This window comes from Squalius cephalus, assembly GCF_949319135.1.
Source record: "Squalius cephalus genome assembly, chromosome: 14".
Lineage (NCBI taxonomy): Eukaryota > Metazoa > Chordata > Actinopteri > Cypriniformes > Leuciscidae > Squalius > Squalius cephalus.
In genome coordinates, this window is record NC_137135.1 from 37117082 (window position 1) to 37141962 (window position 24881).

General features: G+C 40.4%; 1 protein-coding gene and 1 long non-coding RNA gene across 2 annotated transcripts in view; both read left to right on the top strand.

Annotated features, from left to right (window-relative positions):
• LOC307171614 overlaps window positions 1–24881 on the top strand; it is a 457352-nt gene that overhangs the window by 92646 nt on the left and 339825 nt on the right. The window lies entirely within an intron of this gene.
• Window positions 6899–14088, top strand: LOC307171559 (uncharacterized protein). Its single transcript, XM_079893258.1, has 2 exons — window positions 6899–6997; window positions 12090–14088. The coding sequence occupies exon 2, from the start codon at window positions 12101–12103 to the stop codon at window positions 13181–13183; it is 1083 nt and encodes a 360-aa protein (XP_079749384.1). The 5' UTR covers window positions 6899–6997; window positions 12090–12100; the 3' UTR covers window positions 13184–14088.

Sequence of the window (24881 nt, forward strand, 5' to 3'; positions counted from 1 at the left end):
TGTTACTCATGTGGCAAAGAGGGACATGTTTCTAGAGTATGCAAATTTCCCCTCAAAAGAACAGGTCCAAAAATATATTTAAATCAATTAAAAGCCACAGTAAATAGATTAAGGAGAATGAGGAACTGAGTTCTAATATGGAGAAGCAGAGTTCCCAAGCCAAGCCTTCTTCAGCATACACTCTAAAAAGCACTGGGTTAAAAACAACCCAAGGGCTAGGTAAATATAGGACAGAACACATGTTGGGTTAATTTAACCCAGCATAATGGGTTGATTCATTTTTACTTTAGTAGTATTTTTTATATATTTATTTTTTACTTCATACATGAATTAATGTTTACAGATTAATCCTCTAAACTAAAAAAAAAAAAAAAAAAAATGCTCCACACAACCACTGGTTTGCATGATAATTCCTTTATTTTTGATCATATTTTACAGTATAACATATTTTATATAGTTTTGAATACATATTGCCTAACAAATATTAGAAGTAAAAAATTAAACATTTATAAGGGACAGTTCTGTATTTATGGAATGGACCACCGGAGGAAAATAGGGGAGGGTCATGTCTTTTTATTCTTTGTAGAGGGGAGGGTCACCCAACTTTTTATAGTCTAGGGGGAGGGTCACCCAACTTTTGTATTCATGAAAACAGCAAAACTTCAAAGTGGCTTGCTTGGTGCATATTTTTCCATGTAGCTCCAGAGCTCTCTCAGTCTCGGCCCCCCATCGCTAGCAGATGGGTCTGACCCAACAAAAATCGGACGCGAAAGATAAAGTCCAGTTTGGCGCTGTTTGACAGTGCACGCGCACGCACTCAGAAAAAGTACATCATGTCAGATCAGAACACCTATGAAATGTTTACCCGGCAAAGCTTTAAAGCACGAGCAAATAATGAACTTTTGTGATTGTGAATAAGTGCAGTGTCCTGTGAGTGTAACTCTACCGCTGCGTTAACATGTGTGATGTGAATGTACGTGGAGTTTTACAGTATTGGGACTGAGGCGCCAGAACTGCAGCTGATAGAATGTGCGCTGTAGCGCAATACTACCATATTTCTTCAAAAGCAGATCGTGGAGACATTAAATCATCCACGATCAAAAATCCTGATATCGCTTTACAAGACTGTATCGCACGCGTGCTACAGTGGCACATTTATTCATCGCACAGACCAATCTTTTCGTAGATATATGTCGCACTGTACAGGACCCTTTTTAAAGAACGTTTGGTGTAGGTCTACTAGGCATAGAGATATCTGAACATCTTTGCCCAGCGCAAACCAGTACAGAAATAATCAATAAATTATCGGGGAGGGTCATGACTTTTTTCACAATCATTTTGGAGGGTCATAGAAAAATATATTGCTGGCGAAGGGAGGGTCAAGTCTATTTAGACTATAGATCTCAAAACTCCTCCGGTAGCCCCTTAAATAAAAAACTAAGTAATTCAAATGTAATGGACCAGTCTCTGTTGTCCCGTCTCCACCGTAACGACGCTGAATCTCATGCCGGAGCTTGTGTCGTGTTCAGCGGAGGAATTTCTAACTTCAGACGCCGCCCTGCGTTTCACTCGTAGCCGAAATATGCTGTGACTCCATAACCTGTCCATAAACAGTCTGTCACAGTCACTAGCTGATGTGCCTAGGCCAGGGGTGGGCAAACTTTTTGGCTCAAGGGCCACACTGGGTTTTAAAATTTGACAGAGGGCCGGCCCAGTAGCAGATTATGAAACACGATCTCATGAAAGTGCGTATCTGTACCACGAATTTTATTTCTCGTGCCATTTATATGCCAAAAATGTTTTTTGCGTGCATATGCTACGCACTGTAAACCCCTAGGATTAGGGCTGCGGAGTGCGTGCCTATTACACGCCGTAAAGTGCGTAACATATGCACGCGAAAACTGCGTATCATAAGCACTACAAATACAATACGTGGTATTCGCACTTTCATGAGATCGGGCTGAGCAAATACGTTGTGGCAACGTCTACGCGAAATTCACCAACTGAGAGACGACATTCTGACAATACATTATTTATGCTAGATATCCCCCATTTAGCATGTTATGTTTTGAGGTTAATTTTTAATTAGTCAGATGTTAGATAATTATAGCCTATACTTTTTAAATATTGTTTATCCTTATTATTATTTAATGGGCCTAACAGTAAATTAGAAACAAAACACCTGCAAGTGTACACTTAGAAAAGTAAAAATGACAGAAGGTTACGTTAATTCAACTTTATTAAAACTGCATATGGCATCAATTTGCACTTCCAAAAGTCATACATTTGTGGAAAAAAACGAAATAAACGAATGTATAAATTTATTTTATGTATAATAAAATAAAACATAAAAAGCAAAGGCAGATCAGAACATTTAATGAACAAAACCGGGTTCTGTACATGGCAGACAGGGGAGCGTAGTCGAAAGCCGGGCGATAAAGAGCAGGCGATAAAAAACGGAATCAGTCAGGATACATCCACAAATCCAGAGGAGCAAAGAAACTAAATAGCAGACAAATCAAAGGAAAAACTAAACAGGTGTGCAAGCGGTTACCAAACATGTTTTTCTCCGTGAGTTTCCAAAAAAGGAAAAAACATTAACGTGCAACAAGTCTATGCGCTTATGTCGCTGTCTGTTTGGTTTCCATGGTGATGCGTCATTGCTTGTTACGTGACACACCGCAGCCACAACAGCGCTGAATGAATGATGATCTGCTTTTATGTCATTTTTCCTTTTTTACATTTGTTAGCTATGGCATGAAATATCTGATATTCTGATTGTCAAATATATGCAACGCAATATATATGTATATATATATATATATATATATATAACACAAAGTATTGCAAGAAAAAGGCAAAATGAACACGATTATAAGACAATTTTTTAAATACTCGACGGGCCGGACTAAACAGCCTAACGGGCCGTATGTGGCCCGCGGGCCGTAGTTTGCCCACCCCTGGCCTAGGCTGACCACTAGAGGGCACTCCTTCTCTGACCTTTGCCACTCAGCCATGAACTTCAGTCCCCATAATCCTTTGCCCGGACTCATCATGAATTATTGCATTCACCTGTTTGTCATTACATTGTTTGTCTCACGCTACTTATACCATGTTCTTTCATTTCTCATCAAGGTTTTGTAATTGTCACACTGCATGTCTGAGCCAGTGGCGTAGCCACGAGGGGGCCTGGGTGGGCCTAGGCCCCCTCATTTACATGTCCGGCCCCCTCAGATTTCTGATTGCTTAAAATAAAATAATAAAAATAAGAAATTGTTGATGTGTTAGTCTAATTGATAGATTGACCAATCAAAATACTGCGCGGTAAAATGCGGCTGTTTTCAAACTTGATTTGACGTGTTGTGCGTAACCTACGCTGTCATCTTCGCGTGAGAGTTCTTGCGGTGACAATGGCAGCGTTGTGCAAAGTACAATATTACGCACGAACAGAAGAGCGAGAAGGAGAAAATAAGCCATCTACATCTGAGTTTGCTTCAGCTTACTACGAGACGACAGCGAGTGAAGCGGCTAGGAGACAGAAACGCAAATATTTCATCACATGAATAGCGGTGAGACTTCGACTCAGATCGGCACAATGCGCAATGACTTGTTTGCAATTGATGAACCGCCTTCACAACCAGTGATGACCACATTTCTTGTAGCCTATAGCCTATATCTGTTGTATATGAAGAGTTTGGTTTCAAAACGCGATAAATCCATTATGATTAATTTGAGTAATATGTGTTTTCTTTAGTGGAAAGATGAAAACCACTATTTTTTGTTTCAAACTTTCACATAGCATATTTAGGTTATAATAACATAACAATTTCAAATCCAGATTTTGATTTTCAAATATTTATTATAAAAAAGGATTAGTTTCCCCCCAAAATGCAATAAATTCATGACACTTTTTTTCCAAAATGCAATTAATCCATTGAATCAATATAAAAGTTATTTTTCATATTTTAACTGTTGAATATACACAACAAAGTAAGTTGATTCACATATGACAGCCTCTGAACTTGGTCAATACTAATCTTATATAACTTACAGGCACTGAACTAAAAATAGAGAACCTCCTGAACTTTTTTTTACGGAGATCAGCTGTAAAATGGCTTGGTCCTGCTCGGTTTTTCGTTGACTTTGAGTAAAACAATTGAAAGTTTTTCAAAAGATCCCCTGGGGTCAAAGTGTCAGCGTGACAGAAGTTTGATGCTGTCCTGTGAGAACAAGCAACAGTCGGCATTTTTCCTCCTCCCGCGTGCCTCATCTTCTTAATTTACATTTACATTTACATTTAGTCATTTAGCAGACGCTTTTATCCAAAGCGACTTACAAATTAGGACTAAATAAGCGAGTCACCTAAAAGAGGCAAAAACAACAACAACGCAAGGAGTGCTCAAAATACGAAGTTCAGACATTATTCAGAGTAGCATAAGCCTGATAAGTGATGTTTCAAAGGGAAAGGATTTTTTTTTTTTTTTTTTTTTTTGCGGTTAAGTGCTCACGGAAGAGATGGGTTTTCAGCTGTCTTTTGAATGTTGTCAGGGATTCTGCATTCCGGATGAGGGTGGGGAGAGCGTTCCACCAGCAGGGAACTGTGAATGAGAATGTTCTTGAGAGTGATTTTGTGGCTCTCTGTGATGGAACCACGAGGCGTCGCTCGTTGACCGATCGTAGGCGTCTGGCAGGGATGTAGACTCGTAGGAGTGAGTGAAAGTAGGAGGGAGCTGAGCCTGTGACAGATCTGTAAGCAAGCGTCAATGCCTTGAACTTGATGCGAGCAGCGAGAGGTAGCCAGTGCAGAGAGATGAACAGAGGAGTGACATGTGACCTCTTGGGCTCGTTGAAGACAAGGCGAGCTGCAGCATTCTGGATCAACTGTAGGGGTTTTGTTGCACATGCTGGAAGTCCGGCCAGAAGAGCATTACAGTAGTCAAGCCTAGAGATGACCAGTATATATATATATATAGCCTAGGCTATAACAGCCTACGACATAGCTCGGCGATTATTATCTTTTACATGAGTCTATAAAAAGTGTCAATGATGTCAATGATGTCATCTTCAAAGGGAAATTTTGGGGTGGTGATGGCGCAGTGGATAAGACACAAGCCTTTGGTGTGAGAGATCCGGGTTCGAATCCACTGTGAGACACCAATGTGTCCCTGAGCAAGACACTTAACCCCTAGTTGCTCCAGAGGCGTGCGACCTCTGACATGAATAGCAATTGTAAGTCGCTTTGGATAAAAGCGTCAGCTAAATGAATAAATGTAAATGTAAATGTAAATCTTACTCAGCAAATATATGAAGAGTTTGGTAGCCAGGAGCGTAGCCAGAATTTTATTTTTGGGGGGGCCCATCTTAAAATAAATTCTGGCTACGCTCCTGGTCTGAGCACTCTCCCTTGTCTCTTGTATTTTTTGTCACAGATTGCTCTGAGGCTTAAGTGAGATCCAAGTGCACCTTTATTGGAAAATCCAGAATCGTAGTCATGCCAGGCAAAGTGTCAAAACACTTGCAAACAATCCACGTAAAATACAAGAGACAAGGAAGAGTCCCTTACGAAACAAAAATATACGTGAATATATTATATATAAAGTAGATATAAAGTGATATATTAAACAATACATTTTCATATATGAGAATCAAGTGCATATATTTGTCAATATTCTGAAATATATGCATGAACCATGTATGGCAATATATTAATACATATAAAAAATGTATAGCAATAAGACAAAAACTGTACAACATCTGTACAACATCTAATAATGCAAAAGTTTTGGCACATCCAAGTGTTGACTTCATCAATGCATCGGCACAGGGAGTCAATCTATATCTTTTATTTAGAATACATACAAATGTAATTTATGCCTTTTAGTTTGTCAAGAGATTTAAAGCCTAGTTTTTGAAGAGTGTGCATGAGCTCTAGTGCGTAAGAACCGTAAGAACAAGCCTGTGATTGAATCTGGAGATAAAGCAAAATAACTGAAAAAAATGAGAAATAGTCCTCAGATTCCATGTCTGTATTACTCTAACACCTGCATGACACATTAACCGCCGTGGTTGAACAACCAGTTTGTGACAATATGGTATTGGGCAACAGTCGAGGCTATCCAGTTGATTTCTTCAACGATGCATCGTACTATAGTGGTGAAGCAGCGAGTGTAAGGGAAACACACCTGATCCGCACTTCTCTTGCCAGATTGAAGCCACGATAGCAGTTTCATTCAACTTTACATCATTTCATCATACACCAGAAACATTCATTTATATTTAATTCAGTAATTCACACCACATGAACATGTCTATTTGTTACTTATTTTTTATGCAGTAAGATAATTACTTCGTGGGACTGTTTTGCTTATTCAATGTCTATGTCAGACCGTAAATCCACAAGAACTTGATAAAAAGGAGAAGGTAAAATGATAAGCTTAACCTATTTTTTTTTTATCACTGTAAGTCTTTAATTTGATCAACACATTTAACAACGGCTATCTTTGGTTCAACTGTTTGATTGTCTGGGACAAGTGTTTTTTTGAAGGGCCACGAGTGTGAAAGTGAATTTTACATGCCCGACTGGACAAGTAGCTTAAAACTTTACTGATAAAAAATAACTAGGGAAGCATGGAAATGCAAATGATTCTTATTTTATCAGCTACTTACAGTGTAAAAAAGCGATTGATAATGGATAGTGTATATCTGGTAACAAGGTTGCACTGCTGTCTGTCTCTTTGTGAGAGAGTTTTTTTAATTTATAGCAACACAACAGCCATAACGCAGTAATAATCTGTGTTCTCGAGTAGGTGCGCTGAAAACTATACGGAAACTCACGAGTTAAAACAAGTTGTGCGTGTAGTCCACTGTTCTGCCTCGAGGCTCGTGGGTGTTTTTCCTCTCTGGAGCTGTATTTAAGGCAGCAGTCAGATACATCTCTCTCTCTCTCTCTCTCAGACTGAAGCTGTCCATCAGATCCACCACTGATACACACGTCCAGGTGAGTGTGTTTCTAATAAAGAGCGTTCGGAGCTCATTTGAAGATCTGTATTTGTGTTTATGTGCTCATGGGTATAGGCCATTTTTACATGATTTAAGAATATTTCATTTTAAAAAGATGTACTCAGCAGTGTTAATTTTGACAGCAAATTTTTATTTAGTTTTAGTCATAGTCTTTTGACTAAAATGCCATTTAGTTTTAGTCATATTTTAGTCATCTGAATTTAGTTTTAGTTTTAGTCTAGTTTTAGTCGGCGAAATATCATAAGATTTTAGTCGACTAAATCTACAGTAGATTTAGTCGACTAAAATATAATGGGCTTAAATTGAAATGCATTCATTTAGAATTTCTCTAAAATGTCCAAACCCATACTCCCGGAGAAAACATATATTAACCTGCTAATATGAATGATTTTAAAGTTTGAACATGCAATACAGATACAGATTTAACTACTGTAACTTAAAAAATATCTTAAAATTAAATAAAACCACTTTTTCTACAGTAGAATAGTCTTATTGTCAATGAATGATATATGATTCTTTATAACTACTTGCATACATCATTCTCTATTCTTTCAAGCATTTACTTGTGTGAATTAAATATAATTAATCCTTATTAAAGCTATTAACGAGCAGTGAATGCTTTTCTCTCTTTCTTTTGTTGCTTGATCAATATTAAGGACACAGACTGCATTAGGTTTATTGCCCACTGTCACTTTAAGACATCGGATCATGTCCTATGACATGCGGATCCAATGCACTGATGCACATAGATACACTCACAACTGTTTAAGACATAACCGACATAATTTACGTGAATACTCTCCAAAACGGACATTTAGACATAATGTTGTTGTGTGTATTTGTCCATTCAGACACGAAAGAGAGCTCAATTCTGTACTCGCGCGCTAGGTGTCTGTGAATGGCTGCACGCTTCGGGTCGGGTGTGTGCGCGCACAGAAAACCGTACCGAATATAGCTCTTTTTTGCGTCGACACTCTTATTCAGATCTACATGTCTGCTCTACTCATTCTCCCAGACGTTTACATGTTTTAACGTTTTATGAGACATGCAGCGCATGCCAACTCGTGTGCAGCGGGGTAGATCAGCACGTCAAATGTGCGCATCTACCACAAATGCAGGACATCAGACTGGATCGCTTCCCAAATCGTCACTATCTAACATTTTCGTCTAGTTTTTATTCGTTGACGAAAATGTCAATAGATTTTCGTCATAGTTTTTGTCTTTTAAAACTAGTTGTTATTTAGTTATCGTCTCGTTTTCGTCTGTGAAGAAATGTCGTTGACGAAAATAATGACGAAAATTATTCGTCAACGAAATTAACACTGGTACTCAGAAATATTACATGCCATTTTATTACCATATATTTTTTAAACCCCTTACTTTAAGACCCAATTTTGGCAAGTTATGCATACATGACATACCCAAAATAAAAAGGTTGCTGCTCATAAGTCATTCTGAATACATTTACATTTTACATTTAGCAGACGCTTATATCCAAAGCGACTTTCAAATTAGGACTAAATTAAGCGAATCATCATGAAGAGGCAAAAACAACGCAAGAAGTGCTCTAAGTACGAAGTTCAGGCATTATTCAGAGACACAAAACCAATTGAATAGACACATAACCAATTTAGAAAGCCAACCCTTAAGAGTTTACAATTCAAGACTCGGAATCAATCAGACTATTGTTAATATAGAGATTTATTACATGGCTTGGTTGCATTCTAATGAAGCGTGTTATTTCTTGATAACAGACGCTGCGAAGTATAACACCGTTGCCATGAAAAACACAGCGCAGGACGCAGGATTCTAACCGTAGAGACGGAACGGATTATTTTCTTTAGCTGAAGCAATAAAATCGTTTTTAAATAAAACTCCTTTTTAAATCAATATTTTGTGTCAAATTATTGATTTATTTGGTAGGTAGCCATGTAATAAGCGGGATAATGTAGAGCGAGGCGGTTGTTATAGCGAATACAACCCCAGCCTGAAGGGAACATTATCCCTTCCCTATCCCTTGTATTTTCATTTGAATTTTGCAAATTATAAAACGTTATATATTGTTGTAAACTCAGAATCGAAGACCAGGAGACTTGGCTGTTTCTTCAGCAGGATTCTTTATTGAGAACACGAGCTGTCGGTAGCTGCAGTCACCAAAGTCTAACTAAAACATTATACATTGTGGTTATATACATTCCAAGGGGGAGGGATTAAACTCTGAATAAAGCATGCAAATGAAGTGGGAACACACCCTACTCTGAGAGCATACCAGTCCAATTGAATCAGCATAACTATTCACATGCTGATACTGGCCAGGAACTCCAGTTCCAAAGAGCCATCCCAGAGCCATTAAAGACAAAAGGTGAAAGTCAATCAACCTAACGATTCAACGTCTGGGCTCCGAAAGGGGAGAATCTCAGTGATCTAACGCATTTAAAACACAATAGAGAAAACAGGTCTGGCAGGAAAAGGAGACTCTTGCTGGAGACTCAATAAATCAGTCTACTAAACTTTATCAGTTTATATACTATTGCAGTGGAAAAACTAAATTAAACATTTAATAAATATGTAATCAGTGTTGTGCCTGAACGCGTTCATGAACTTGTTCATATTTTGGGCGAACGTGAACTGAACGTACCGTATTACTGCCTGATGAACGTTACTGTGAACTTGTTCATTCTGGTGTCTGTGAATGCCACGCTCTTAACTTTGTTCAATAGGATGCCAGATTTCTATAGAGCCTTCCAGGCGAAAACCCACCTAAAACCCACCGTAAAACGGCCTTAATATGTAGCGGAAAAAACACCCAATCTGGCAACACCAGCCACCAGTGTCGCACCGCCGCGTTGTTCGATCTCGTTCATCAAAATGAACAAATCTTTTTTCGAGTCATTTCGTTCATTTAAGGGGCTTTAAATGTTATACTATTAACTGGCAAATTCCCCGAACACATCCACCTACGCAATCTTGATCATATTCTGAATTAAGAAATAATTATAATGCAGTCAAAAATCAGTTTCAGGGAACATAAATAATTACCAGAGAATGTCTAATATGGCGAGAAGTTTCACTCTCAGTACACTTCCGGCTTCTGAACTGGTTGCAGTTCCACTCTGGCTCCATATGAGGGCGCTCACAGGACGAGTGCAGAATGAATGGAGGTCTATGGCGCTATACCTATAAAAATCCACTTTTCTCAGGATATAATTTTTTGTCTAGTAATTTGAATGTTGTATTCGAAAGGAAATGCAAATAAATTACACATTGCTGGGTGCTAGATTTTTTAGAGTCACTTATTTGCTTTAAAAAGTCTTTTAAAGTGTCAATGACGTCATACACATCGTACGACCAGAGATACTGCTTTACGGCAATCCTTCAGTCACACTGGTGCTTTCGCGCTCTGCACTTTCTTTTCTCTCGAGGCATCGACAACACAGCTGACACAGGGAAACACACGTGCTAGAAGAGTTTTTGTTTTGTTTGTTTCTGGTCCCGCTTCGGATGACACGATGCCATCAAGCGGTATCTCTGGTCGTAATCAGTCCTTCACTGACCAATCAGCGTTCATTAGCAGAATGCTAGCATGTTATGGACAACAACAACTCAACCTGTAAGAAATCGAAAGGACATAAGTACTCGTTCATTCAACTTTCAACCTATAACCCATGTTGAACTTGCAAAATCTACAATCAGATCTGAGATTTCTCAACGGCAATCGGGTGAAAGAGACACATTTAGCCAACTAGCCCCATAGACTCCCATTCATTCTGCACTCATGGCGATCGCCCCCAGTGGAACTCTGGTGGAACTACAACCAACATTCGGTACAATAGGGCTTAATAGGGAGTGGGCAGGCTCTACGTAGACGGGCTCTGTAATTACTTTACCTCGAGTCTTTCGTTTATTTGTCACGTGACAGACGCAATGAATGGATCTTTCATGAACGACTCATCACTTACGTTACAAATCAAAACAAAACAAAAAGCAGCAAGGAGGCGACGTATGATCATTTAAACGAGTTTTATGACAGGTCGGTGAGGATGGGAAAAATCTGACGCATAGCTTCAGTGTTAAAACTGATACAATAATTGTCTGTGGTTCTATATGGGCTGTGGTAATCATTTTGAAAAATAATATCTCGCAGCAACATGGAAAAAAAAGAACTATGAACTAGTTAATTTTCGGAACTGTGAACTTAGTTAAAAAATTAGAGTATATGAACTATGAACTGAACTAGTTCATTTTAAAATTTGTGAACTGAACTTTGAACTAGTTAATGTAGAAAGTGAACTTTCCCAACACTGTATGTAATCCAACAATATATTTAAATTATTATGTTAAAAGCAGTGTTGGAAATAGCAAATGTAATTTATATTATTGAATTTGAATTATCATTTTTCTCCAAACATTGCATATGGTATGAAAAATTTACATTTAAATACAGAAATGCATTGTCATTTTGCAAATTACATTTCAAATGATATATTGCTACTGTTACAGAGGAGGCTCCCATACCGCCTCCTCCGCACCACCGGAGGAATCCGTCTCCGGAATGTTAATTCATCATTGCCCAACCCAAATTCCCATCATACCTCTCACCTGGGACTGATTGCACAACACACCTGCACCTCATTCACACACACACACATATGTGTGAGTAAGCCACTTTCACACACCACTTCTCTGTGAAGTCTTCATTTCTGAGCGTTACCTACTTGTGTTTAATTGTACTCTGACCTTGGACTGCTTCTCTCATTACTGATTGTTCTCTGCCTGTTCCGACCGGGATTGTTTATTGGCCCTTGTTTCTAGCCGCCTGCCTCGACCTCTGCCTGTCTCTTGATTCTGTCAAAAGTGCTAAAGAAAACAGCAAATCACAACTATTACATACATACTGCTGTTCTACACTATATTTACACCATGTTATTTACAGGGGTGCATCTTCATATATGACCTTGACTAATTTAAAGTGTGTCGGGAAAATAGCTCAAAACCTCTACAGAATACAGAAAACCATTCGATCTGAACATTTATTTATTTATTTATTGATTTGTTATCCTGTGTTGCAGGTGAAGGCAAAATGGCAGGCATTATTCCCAAGAACAAAATAAAAGGAGTTGATTTCTGTGGATCAAAGGATTACTGCTACATCATCCGCTCTGATCTCGGCTGCTATATGAGGTCGAGTGATTTCCACAAAGGGTCAGACCTCAGTATTCATGCTCTGCACCCCTCCTGCCAACATGGAGACCATTACTTTGCTGACTATAGCTACTTTTACATCATTAAGGGTGATGAATGCCGCAGAGTCACTGACCTGACAGAAGACACTGATTCTGAAGTCTTCACCCTTCATCCAAAAAATCGGGGTGGAGACCATTACCTGGGGTTCCTTGAATTATCGACAGACATTCCTAATTTTGTTTACGACATGATACACAGAGGCTGTAACGGGTTTTTCGTCATCTTCCAGGAAAAGGGCACTTACACAGCAAACCTGAGGAAAGACTGTAAAGAATTTTCATTTAATGGAGAATTTCCCCTGCATCCCAATTGCAAAGATGGTCTCTATTACTGGGGCGATCCAGATCACTACTACTTCCTCAAGCCAACCTCAAAGTGGGGAGTTGAATACTACAAAGGTACCAGACTCAACACAGCTGACTGCACTGCTGTCTTATCCGTTCACCCCGATGTTCTGAATTTCCTGCCAGGCGGGCTGTCCATAACCAACGGCCCCGCATTCAGCAAGTGGGTGAACATTAAACATTTAAATAATGACAGTCCCACACCAGTGACATGGCAAAAGAAAGTTACTAAAAAGGTTGGATACAATAAGGAGAAGATGTCCGAGATGACACACAACTGGAAGATAGCAGCGTCTGCCTCGATCTCAGCTGGAGGACTCGCAGGGTTCATTACACAGTGTCAGTTCTCCATATCGGCAGAATACGGAGGTTCAAGTGTGAACACTGAGAAGGAAACCTGGACAGAAGAGACTGAAGAGGAAGAGCAACTATCATTTGAGCTGAAGCCGCACGAGTGTCTGTATTTGTGGCAGTACCAGCTGGGTCTCGGATCAGAATCGGTGTTGTTCTGCAAGGATTTGAAGATTACCGATAAGCCGGACCCTCCGCCTGAAGTCCCGCTGCCGCCTGCCTAAACACCGGCTACAAGAAAATACCTTAACTCTGACTTCTTAAGCAATTATTTATATATCCGCTGACATTGCTTTAATTACAGTACATGCAAAGTATAAAATATAAAATTACTCATTATAGCAATAAAAAAACGTACAAAATGCAGCTTAAAAAAAACTGCAGACTGATGTCATTTATCAAAAAAAAAAACTACCTTATATAGTATATTAGTTGTCCTTATAGATGTGAAATCAAATTCTACTAAAATGTTTGATACATAATTCATAAAAAACTTGTTTTTTTTTATTTGCTTTCCTTGTAAAATTGTTGGGCTTCATCTGTATCAGCATAATTAATAACCTACTGTTAATAATCTGCATTAAATAATTATATTAATCTTTATTCATTAATTTTGTATTCATCTTTTTGATCATCATAAGTTTTTTATCCATTACTTTGTCTTACACCCTTCCATGGTAACACATCAGTTAATTCATAGCTTATTATTAATAGTATCGTTAACACATGAAGAGGCTAAATACAAATAGTGAGTTACAAATAGTGTAAAGACTTAATGTTTTTTAATACTTTGTTAATAACTTGATAAATACACCTATCTGATGTATTTTAAACCATGTATTAAAGTTGTTAATGTTCATCAAAACATTAAGAAGTTATTTAATCATAGTAAATAAATGCTCATGTATAAAGGGAATTGATGCAAATTTAAGGTTTAACTGTCATCTATGTGTCCTCTTTTTATTCTTTTAAGTACATTTTAAATCAGTTTTAATCAATGTTCTTCTTATTTCCTATTCACTTGTTGGGATTCGTTTATAATTCTTTTTAAATCCTATTTACCGTATGTAAATCACTTTGAATAACCAGTGTGTGAAATGTGCTATATTAATAAACTTGCCTTACATTGACTTTTGTGTGACTTAATCTAAAGTGAGAACTATTTACCCCTAATAAAACATTTATTAAGGATAAATGTAAAAATCCTTATTCCTGATCCCCAAACATTTCTTCTCTTCCAAACTTCTTCCTCTTCTATACTGCCAGAAAACAAAAACAAATATCAGTCTTTATTAAAATGCATTTTTCACAATGATGATGTTCGTCGGAATCCAACAGTGTGGGCGAAGGTATAATGCATATGTCTTTTCAGCGTTCTGTGAAGTTCTCTTAATTTTTAGAATTTAGTTTCAATTCTACTTTAGCTCTGCACTTAATCTTACCCCAATTTCAAATGATTATCAAATGTACATCGTGTTTCTTATTAGAAAATAATCTTAAATATTGATTATGATATAATTTAGATCTTTCTGGGAATAGATTATTCTGGGTACGTTCATTAAGGGGCCTAATGTCGCTTTGAGAGGAGAGGAGAGAATTATCAGATATCTTGAAGAGACACCACCCAAAAAGGAGAACAGAATTCTCCTAACAATTTGGAAGACATTTAAAATGATACCAAACATGAAAGGGAATAAACAATAGATTCACAATATACATCATATGTGATGTATAGATATTCTCAGTGAACTTTTAGAGACTTGAATCAGGGGGAAAGGAAATGAGTTTGCTTCTTTTTTGTCTTTAGCTGATCACATGCCTACACTTTTTTATTCAATTATTTGTTTTAATTATTTTTGAGATGCAGTAAATGCATTTATTTTAATTAAGAAGAATTCAGTTATTTATTTTATGCCATACATTTTTGTTTTAATATTCTATATTTTTGTTTTAAACTTGTAAAATAGTTTTAACCTATTTTACCGTCAAAATACTACCAGCGCAGAAAGGAAGTCGTCCTGCGAAGCCGTAGCCCGGGAGTGAGGAGGGCCTCAGGTGGGCTATTAGTCAAGGAGTTAGAATAACCAGAAATGGCAGGCTCGGGTTCGGGACCGGAGCCTGTAGGAATGGTTATCTCAGGGTGGAGACTAATTTAGGTCGACAGAACGTGTCGGGGACGTCCAGGTTATACCTGATAAAGGTGGACGGCGAGGACCAGCCTGTCACCGCACAGATGTCAGCCATGGATATCCTGCTAGACCAGCCCAGGAGGAGGCCATTCCTCTGGTGGAGTGGTCCCTCGTTCCAATGGGGCTGCAAGTCCAGGCACTTGTAGGCTAGCACTATCTCATCCACTACCCAGTGGGACAGTCTCTGCTTTGTAACTGACAGCCCTTTAGAATGGGCCTCAGAAGCAAACAAACAGGTGGTCCGTTTGCCAGATCCTTCAATGTACACCCCAAGTCCCCACACCGGGCAGAGTGGGTCTGGTGGCTGTTCACCCTGAGCAGAGGGGAGAGCAGAGAGTGAGATGACTTGTACCCTAAGGAGCAGTGCCGGCCCGAGCCTTTTGGGGGCCCTAAGCAGAATTTGATTTGGGGGCCCCCTCCCACCACGCGGAGTCACCTGTGCTTGACGATTATTGACCCAATGTCACTCTATATTGTTACATTATAAATTAATACAATGAGGTTATGTATTAATACAAAATAAATACTTAATAAAAAATAGATATACTTAAATAAAACTTTTTCTTTACTCTTTTACTACTTCTTTGAAACTTCTGAAAACAAATTGTCACAAAACATATAAAAAAAAATAATTTGCAAAATATCCTCCAACGTTTTTCAACACTTTGCAGTTTGAATGATGTCTTGTATGAACATGACGGAGTATGTTTTTATGTTTCCACTGTTCGATCGCGCCCGCGCCTCACACACACACACACACACACACACACACACACACACACACACACACAACATAGCCTATTCAGCAGCATTGCAATAACATCGCAGCCTGTTCGTTATAGCCGTAATAAAATATAATAATAAAATAGTCAACCTAACATATAAAATTACACTGCTCTGTTTAAATAGTCAGTAGCCTACAATTCGTACCATTTCATCGCTGCGTAGCCTAAGCACCGCTCCACTGTGATGTTTCCAAGCACATTTTTGCGCATGTGAAGAGAATGATTTTTTCCCTCGATATTGGATTTCAAGCACATTTTTGCGCATGTGAAGAGAATGATTTTTCCCTCGATATTGGAACGTGGGTGAAGTACAAAGAAGCCTATAATAAAGAATAGTTTGCCATCCAAATCCATCGCGATTGTTGAAACATTTTGATTCTAATGAGAGAGGTAGCCTACGTGAGACCAACGCCGCTTTCACTTTCACTTTAAATGATTTCTTTTTGGCTTGTTTATAGTTATTTTTTTATTCTTGTTCTGTTCTGAATATCATTAAACTTAAAGGACAAATCATTGATCAAATCAATTTTTTGTGACATGGCTTATTAGCCTACCGTGACTTTGCGCACGAATTGTCTATGCACGCGAGGTTATGCGCATGACTCAAACACTGGCAGGCACAGCAGCATATGTAGGCAGGTATATTGATCATGAAATCAGAATTTTCTTGTCTTGAATTATTAATCCATTCATTCATTTATGTCACTTGTTTAAGTTAATTAATATGTAAAAAAAAAAAAAAAAAAAAAACTCGCTTGGGGGCCCCCTGGTGGCAAGGGGGCCCCAAGCAGCCGCTTAGTTCGCTTATGCCTCGGGCCGGCCCTGCTAAGGAGTGTTGAGAGCACCTTAGGCATATAGTCTTGTCTGGGTTTAACCCTTTAGGCGCCAGAGGTTTTTTCCTAAAACGTTCGATTTTGACATCTTAATTTCAAAAGGCTATATCTTAAAAGTGATAAAAGATAGAGACTTTCTGTAAATTAGAGAAATATTAAGGATGACCCAAAGTTTATGTAGGGATTACATTTTCCCATCGAATTTGCATATTATGACGTCATATGGTGGCGGTCATCTTGGATTATAGAATTTTTATGGTTTTTGTTGATGTTTATTTGTTTTTTTGTTTGTTTTTTTAGCTGACAAAGACGCACACATCACAAGGACATGAACACACAAAAAAGAACACATATTGTACACTACTAAATGGTCAGGGAAATAGATAGTAAATCAACAGTGTAATAAATGGCAGACAAAAACAATTGTTGCAGGGCTTTTGCTGTAGAGATAATGACTCCCTATTCATCCAGGTGACATTTCTTGTTGTGTTTCATGGTGTGGTCTTGCGATAGACTATGCATAATAGCCCCTCTGCCCCGTGTCACACCGCCTCTGCTCCTGCTACGAGCAGCGCGGGCGCGGCCAGATCTGCCTCGCGCGCGCGCCGAGTGTGCACAGCTCGGACTACTGTCATTGTCATTGCGACTCCCCACCCTGCCTCCACGTTGCCCCCTAACTGTCCTATGAATACTTCGACCTTGTCTAACATACCCAGTGGCATTAGACAAAGCCTCCACCACAATACTGTCGCAGCGATTGCGGAGAGGCACACGGTCACCATGGCTAGCGCGGTAAAAATCTCCCGCGGCCGCCTCGTTCCCCACAACACGCCTGCTAACTTCGCGATGAACACTCCGACCCCGGGAAACATTGTTCCCACCACTGACATTGGGCAAAGGACCATCTAACGTTATATTGGGCAAAGGATTCACCGTTTGTGCTTGGTGTAGGGCTATACTTTCACTTTCAGAATCACCGTCATTTTCTGAAGGCAGATAACGTTATTCCCCTTCAGAATTAGGGTCCACGAATAGAAGACCCAGCACTTCATTGCGGGTAAGCTTTATTGATTCCATTAGATAATAATAATAATTTGATTTATTTGATTTGATTTATTTAATTATATCAAGAAAGCCTTAAACATAAAACAAAAAGGCATCAGATAAAATCGAGGATAAAAACACAATAAAGTCCAGGACTTATTTCCATTGTGGTCCTCATCTAATCTAATGCAAATACTCGCTGATGTTGACAATATTGCTCTGATAAAATGACTCACTCGCACACTAGCTCCGCTTTTGTTCGCACTGATTCAAAGCGCTCTAGCTCGAAGATTTTGTATAGAAGCATGACTTTTTTTTGAGTCGGGGATGAAGTATGACATGTCTGCCAACTAGTGGAGGGGAGGTCGAACGAAATTTGACACCCTATTTGACAAAATCGGCCGTTTTATTCAGTGCCGCATCTTGTCGAGTTAACTCGACCGTGGCGCCCAGAGGGTTAAGGACAACTTTGCTGTCATTGGGCCCAAACTCGAGGCAGAAAGCGTCCACTGAGTCACCAATTTGCTTGACTGATGCCACAGCAAGCAGGAGAGTGGTCTTAAGCGAGAGAGGCCGAAGGTTGGCTGTCGTGAGCGGCTCAAGCGGAGGGCCTCTGAGTGTCCTCAGGACAATGAACAGGTCCCAGGAAGTTACCGTGTTGGAACGACGAGGGTTTAGCCTCCTGGCCCCTCTGAGAAATCTGACCACCAGGTCATATTTCCCAGTCGACCGGCCAGCTATAGGTGCATACGCTGCGATAACTGCCGTGTATACTTTGGAACAGAGTTGGTGCATCCGCTGTCAAACAGCTCCAGCAGAAATGAGAGAATGGAAGCAATCTCATAAGCCATGGGGTCTATGTCGGGCTGCGCACCAACCAGAAAAAAAAATAGCCCATTTCTGCATATAAAGGCACCTGGTAGAAGGTACCCTAGCCTCAGAGATTGTGTTTATGACCCTCAGGAGGAAGATGTAAAGGCTCCTGCCGAGAGGCCATAGTGGAGGCTCCACATCTCATTTTGGGGATGCCAGATTGACCCCTCCACTTGAGAAAGGAGGTCCCTTCTCAGCGAGATTGGCCACGGTGCTGCAGACAGCAGCTGGACTATTCCTGGGAACCACAGCTAGTTCTGCCAGAGTGGTGCCAGGAGGAAGGTATTCAGAACGCCTCCAGAAGAAGGCCAGAAACATTGCCATAGATCACCCACCTGGGTCATAGACTGTTTCTCCCTCTGCCCTCAGGGAGGAGGGAGAAACAGGACAATGAAAACACGTACAAATAGACTGCGGACCTTCTGGGGGTTGAGACCATTCCCCTGGAGACAGTCCATTCCGGGAGAGAATATCTGCTCCCATGTTAATAGAGCCCGGCACATGTATAGCTCTTACACAGGGGAGATTGTCCTGTGCCCAAAGGAGGAGGTGGCGTGCCTGTCTGTTCAGTAGATGGGACCTAAGACCCCTCCTAGTGATTTATATAGGCTACCACTGTCATGTTGTCCGACCGGACTAGGACATGGTGCCCTCTGAATTCCTGCCTAAATTCGGAGGCCAGGAGCACTGATATAATTTCTAGGCACTTGATGTGCCAGCTCGGCATCGGCTCTACCCAAGAGTCAAAGGCCGGCCTGCCGTAGCACAGTGCACCCCAACCAGTCTTGGATGTGTCTGTCACGACAACCTTCCTTCTGGAAACAGAGCCCAGTTCCACGCCCATCCGATACAGATGGCCCGATTTCCAGGGGGCCAGTGCTCTGGTTCAGCCGTGGTTGACCCTGAGAATAATATCAGGGGGAGAGAGCTGTATCCACAAATTTCGCAAGGGTGCATGGAGCTAGAGACAGTCCGAATGGTTGAACTGTATATTGGTAAACCTCTCCCTTGAACGCAAATCTCAGAGCGGTCTGTGATGGGGAGCTATCTGGATATAAAAGTATGTGTCCTTCAGATCCAATGAATAAAACTAATCCCTTTGGCAGATCTGCGAGAGGATTTGTTTCAAAGATAGCATTCTGAACAGCTCACTCAACAGACCGCAGTTAAGAAATCTCGGGGATGGGCCTGAGGCCGTGATCCTTCTTGGGGAGGAGAAGGTAGCAGCAGTCAAAGCCTGACTCGCTGTGGGCTGCGGGTACGTTTTCTACCACGGCCTTTGCTAACAGAACCTGTACTTCGGCTCTGACTCGGAGGACATGAGAGTCAGCGCCCGAGACTGAAGTGTAAGTCACACCCCTGAAGCAGGGGGATTTGGAGCGAGTGCAAAAAAAATAATAAAAAAAAAATATTAATTTTTATCTTATATGCTTGTGTTATACATCAATCGATCCTGTTTAGTGTGTATTTTTTTTTTGTGTATGCTCATAATAAAAACAAAGTGTTGTGCTTTTCGCTAAATAAAGAAAAATAAACATGATGCGAGTTCTGCCTACTCTCCGTCAGTGAAGTCAATTCTGAAACGCGTCCGAAAATGAACTGTAACTCAGCGAATACTCAGTCAAACAGGAATACAGACATACAGGCATGAAGCTTGAATTCTCTTCTTTTAGATGAAGTAATTTTTATAAAAAACAAATATTCACAGTTTATATAATATGTATGTAAAGAGAGAGATGTCAGTCGTTCTCATCTCAGGTAATTAAGTTTTAATGTGACTCCGCCTACGGAGACCGCGCTATTCAAACGCAAATGTGAGGCGATCCATACAAACCTGTGAAACGCCCACATCCGCTGGATAAGGCCGGTGAAACACTGGATGCGTGGCGTGTCCGTTTTTATTTCGGCTCCCATGTTAACAGTTTAGAGTTTGCACACTGCCTGTGTGAGACGTGCGTCTCAGGTGCGGCACGAGCCGCGTGGAAAACGCGTGCATTCTAGAAATAGAACCGACGCCTATTTTTCACGCGACACGTAAGCGTCTTGGAAGCGTTTCCATGCAAAATTGAATAGGAAAATCTGTTTATTTGTCATTTTGACACGAATACATAAACATACAATAAATGTCCTTTTGATGTTTAAAAGTGTCTAGGTTTTGACATAAATGCAAATATAAATGTAATTTTACAAAATATGATCGATTTTCAAATACTGCTGTATTGAATGAACAGCTTTTAGCAAACTCTATTGCTATTGTTATGTTGCTAAATGGCCACGGTTACCTGCTGCTGAGTGCGGTTATTTCTATCTGTTTTTAATTTCCTATACAGATCACGTGAGGTCCCGCCGGCTGTGATTGTGGGCGGGGCAACTGCTTTAAAGACGCCCAGTCTGGAGACCGTGGGCTCTCTCTCTCACTTCCCATCCGCTCCTGGTAGCAGACGGAGCACAAGCTCCGACGCGTGCTCGGCCTGCTGCTTCCTTTGAACTTGTTTAGAGCTTGTTTCAATGTTGGTTTCACAAGCACGATCCCGATATGGGATTATTGTTTGTTATTTTTAGTTTATTATATTTATTTACAGCTGGTGGTAACTGGTGATGGGTTTTTGCATATTATTTAGTATAGATTAGTGGAGAGCAGGAGAAAGAGGACCCGGAAGACTCACACAAACTCTGTCTTTTGTTTTGAACGGGAGGCAGGCAAGTTTCATCCGCTTTGAAGAATAGTGTGGGTCAGGGTTTTTGTTTTTGTTATGTTTATTTTTTGCCACCATGCTCTGCGTACGATAAGGCGTATCACCTAATTAAAATTATTTATTTACACTGTCATCGAATCTCTGTGGTCTTTTATATGTTATGCTGATCCATAATTAATTTGATGGGTTCGTAACATATAAATGGGGGCTCGTTTAGCCGGGTTTTGAACTATGTTAATTTTTTTTTGTGGCATTTTTTTGAAGAAGTTCGATTTTCTCTTAGTGAAAATCTTTTTCTGTGGTGGTCGCACTGCGCGCTGTGAGTGCGCATTAGTTTGCTGTGATCGCCTTTTGTTAATTATGCCGTGGATTTTCGGTGACTTTTCTTTAGTGTATTTAATTTTTTTTCGTTTAGGGTGGACCTATTCTTATTATTCGCAATGTTTAATTTAGATGCCTTTATTCTCGCTCCTTCACAGGAGGTTTTCTTAACTGCTACGCGTGATGACCTTGTTAGAATTGCTAGCCACTATAAACTTGAGGTGAGTGGTAACCCTTCCAAGGCTGAAATTCAGGATAGGCTTCTTGAAGGTTTGCTAGAACTTGGAGTATTTTTGAAGGTATCTCCGGATGCATCTACATTGCCTGAGGGTAAGCGTTTCCCTATTGAACCTCCACCTTCACCTAGTAAAGCAGCACTAGAATTAAAACGTTTACAGTTAAGAGAGAAGGAAATTGAATGGGAACGCGAAAAAACTAGATTAGAGGCTGATAGACAGACAGTACGAGAACGGGAGAAGAGAGAACATGAATTTAGATTGAAAGATCTTGAGTTTGCGCAAGCATTACGTATTAAAGAGCTCGAGCTGAAGGCTCGTGAGGCTGGTGTTTCTGTTAGGCAAGATCAATTTGACATAACTCGTAACATTCGCCTTGTTCCACCTTTTAATGAGAGCGAAGTTGATACGTTTTTTGCACATTTCGAGCGCGTAGCAACAACATTTAAATGGCCCAAAGAAATTTGGACCATGACGTTACAGTGTGTTTTTACTGGGAAAGCGCAGGAAGCTTATTCCTCGTTAATTCTGGAAGACGCAGCAGATTACGAGAAAGTTAAACATGCTGTTTTGCGCATCTATGCTCTTGTGCCTGAGGCGTATCGACAGAAATTTCGCAATTATCATAAACCTGAAGCTCTTACACATGTCGAGTATGTTAGAGAAAAAGAAATGCTATGATCGCTGGCTTAGCTCGCAAGAAGTGACAACCTTTCAATCTCTTCGTGATTTGATTATTCTTGAAGATTTTAAAAACGGCCTTCCTCAAATAGTCGCTACCCATGTTAGTGAGCATCAGAATCTGACTCCGGCTCGTGCAGCTGTACTTGCGGATGAGTATGTACTCACACACAAGCGTGTTCCTTCTAATTCAAAATTTTCACAAAACGTTTCTAGTCATCCAAATGTGTCCAAGGTTTCTAGAGAAACCGTGCCTGTTTCTGGCCGCTCTTCAGACTGGCGTCCGTCGGGGTTTAACGCTACAGCTCCGACCTGCGCGTACTGTAAGAAACGTGGTCATGTTCTGGCAGAGTGTTATTCTCTGAAACGTAAAAATAAGGTAGCGAGTCAACCAGCTTCTGGTAGATCAGAGGTAGGGTTGTGTGTTTCGAACTTGCCTGTGAGTAGGGACGATACTGATAACCACAGTTTTGCGCCTTTTATAATGGATGGCTTTGTCTCTTTGCCCGGTGAACGCTCAAAAATTCCTGTAAAAATTCTGCGTGACACTGGCGCTTCACAGAGCTTTATCGTACAAGATGTGTTGCCTTTTAGTGAGAAGACTTTTACTGGGGATAGTATTCTTGTACGTGGATTTGAAATGGGTTATGTTAATGTCCCTCTGCATGAGATTTCTCTTATGTCTGAATTAGTCACTGGCAAAGTTACCGTGGGCGTACGCCCTTCTCTGCCTGTTGAAAATGTAGCTGTGCTGCTTGGTAACGATTTGTGTGGTGGAAAAGTTTTGCCTTGCCCAATAGTGTCTCATGCATTTCCAAAGTCATGTACCGATGACCTGTCAATTAATTTCCCTGAGGTTTTCACCTCTAGCGTGGTTACTCGTGCGATGGCGAAGAAAGAAAAAAAAGATGAAATTGAGGATCAACTTGATCTTAGTGATACTTTTATTGCTCGACCTTCACTCTCTAGCGATAGTGATTTGTCTTTGAATTCTGCTTCACTGTCGTTTTCCTCTGATGTTCCTAATTTATCTATGAGTCGAGAGCAGCTTATCAAGGAACAGAAAATTGACCCATCTCTGTCTTCTCTCCTTTCAGAAGCTATGTCTGAAGAAGACATTGAGCATTCGCCGCACGGCTATTTTTTACGAGATGGTGTTTTAATGCGCAAGTGGAGACCTCTTATGGCCTCAGCGCAAGATGAGTGGAGAGTTCTCTTTCAAATTGTTGTCCCAATTTCTTTTCGTGATAAAGTTTTGAGTATAGCTCATGACCATCACTTCGCGGGTCATCTCGGCGTAAATAAGACTACTTACAGAATTTTACGCCATTTTTTCTGGCTAGGTATTAAAAAAGATGTCGTGAGATACTGCCGAACATGTCATCTATGTCAGGTCACTGGTAAACCTAACCAGGTGATTCCGCCTGCGCCTTTACAGCCGATTCCGGTTACGTCTGAGCCGTTTGAACACGTTATACTAGACTGTGTTGGCCCATTGCCTCGAACAAAATCTGGGAATCAGTGGTTACTCACCATAATGTGTAGCTTGACTCGTTTTCCAGAGGCCTTACCGCTCCGTAAAATCACAGCTCCTGTCATTATTAAAGCTCTGATGGGTTACTTCTCTGTTTTTGGCCTTCCGAAAACCATTCAGACCGACCGCGGTACTAATTTTATGTCCCGTGCGTTTGCGCAAGCTATGCGTCAGCTCGCTGTCCATCATGTTACCTCCAGCCCGTACCGTCCACAGACTCAAGGTGCACTTGAGAGGTTCCATCAAACTTTGAAAAGTATGCTTAAGTGTTTCTGCCTCGAGTTCCAGCGTGATTGGGATGAAGGTGTACCGCTTACTCTCTTTGCTGTACGCGAGGTGGTACAGGAGAGTTTGGGTTTTAGCCCCTCAGAGCTGGTTTTCGGACACACGGTTCGTGGACCTTTAAAGCTGTTGAAAGAGTCGTGGCTCGCTGAGCCTAAAGAGTGTTCCAGTTTGACTGATTATGTGTCCAACATGCGTAATAGGCTCAGCCGTGCATGTCAGTTGGCCAGAGACAATTTAGGTCTTTGTCAGAAGAGAATGAAACAGAGGTTTGTTCAGAAGGCTGTTTCCCGAAGCTTCAGTCCTGGTGATAAAGTTCTTGTGCTGATTCCGGGGATGGGCTCTGCTTTACATGCTCGTTATAGTGGACCTTATCGCGTTGCTCGCAGAATGAATGATTTGAATTATGTCAACTCTACTCCAGACCGAAGGAGAAAAACCACACTGT

Bases quoted from the DNA above. Each gene is read 5' to 3' on its own strand.
- LOC307171559 (XM_079893258.1), top strand. From the start codon at position 12,101: ATGGCAGGCATTATTCCCAAGAACAAAATAAAAGGAGTTGATTTCTGT.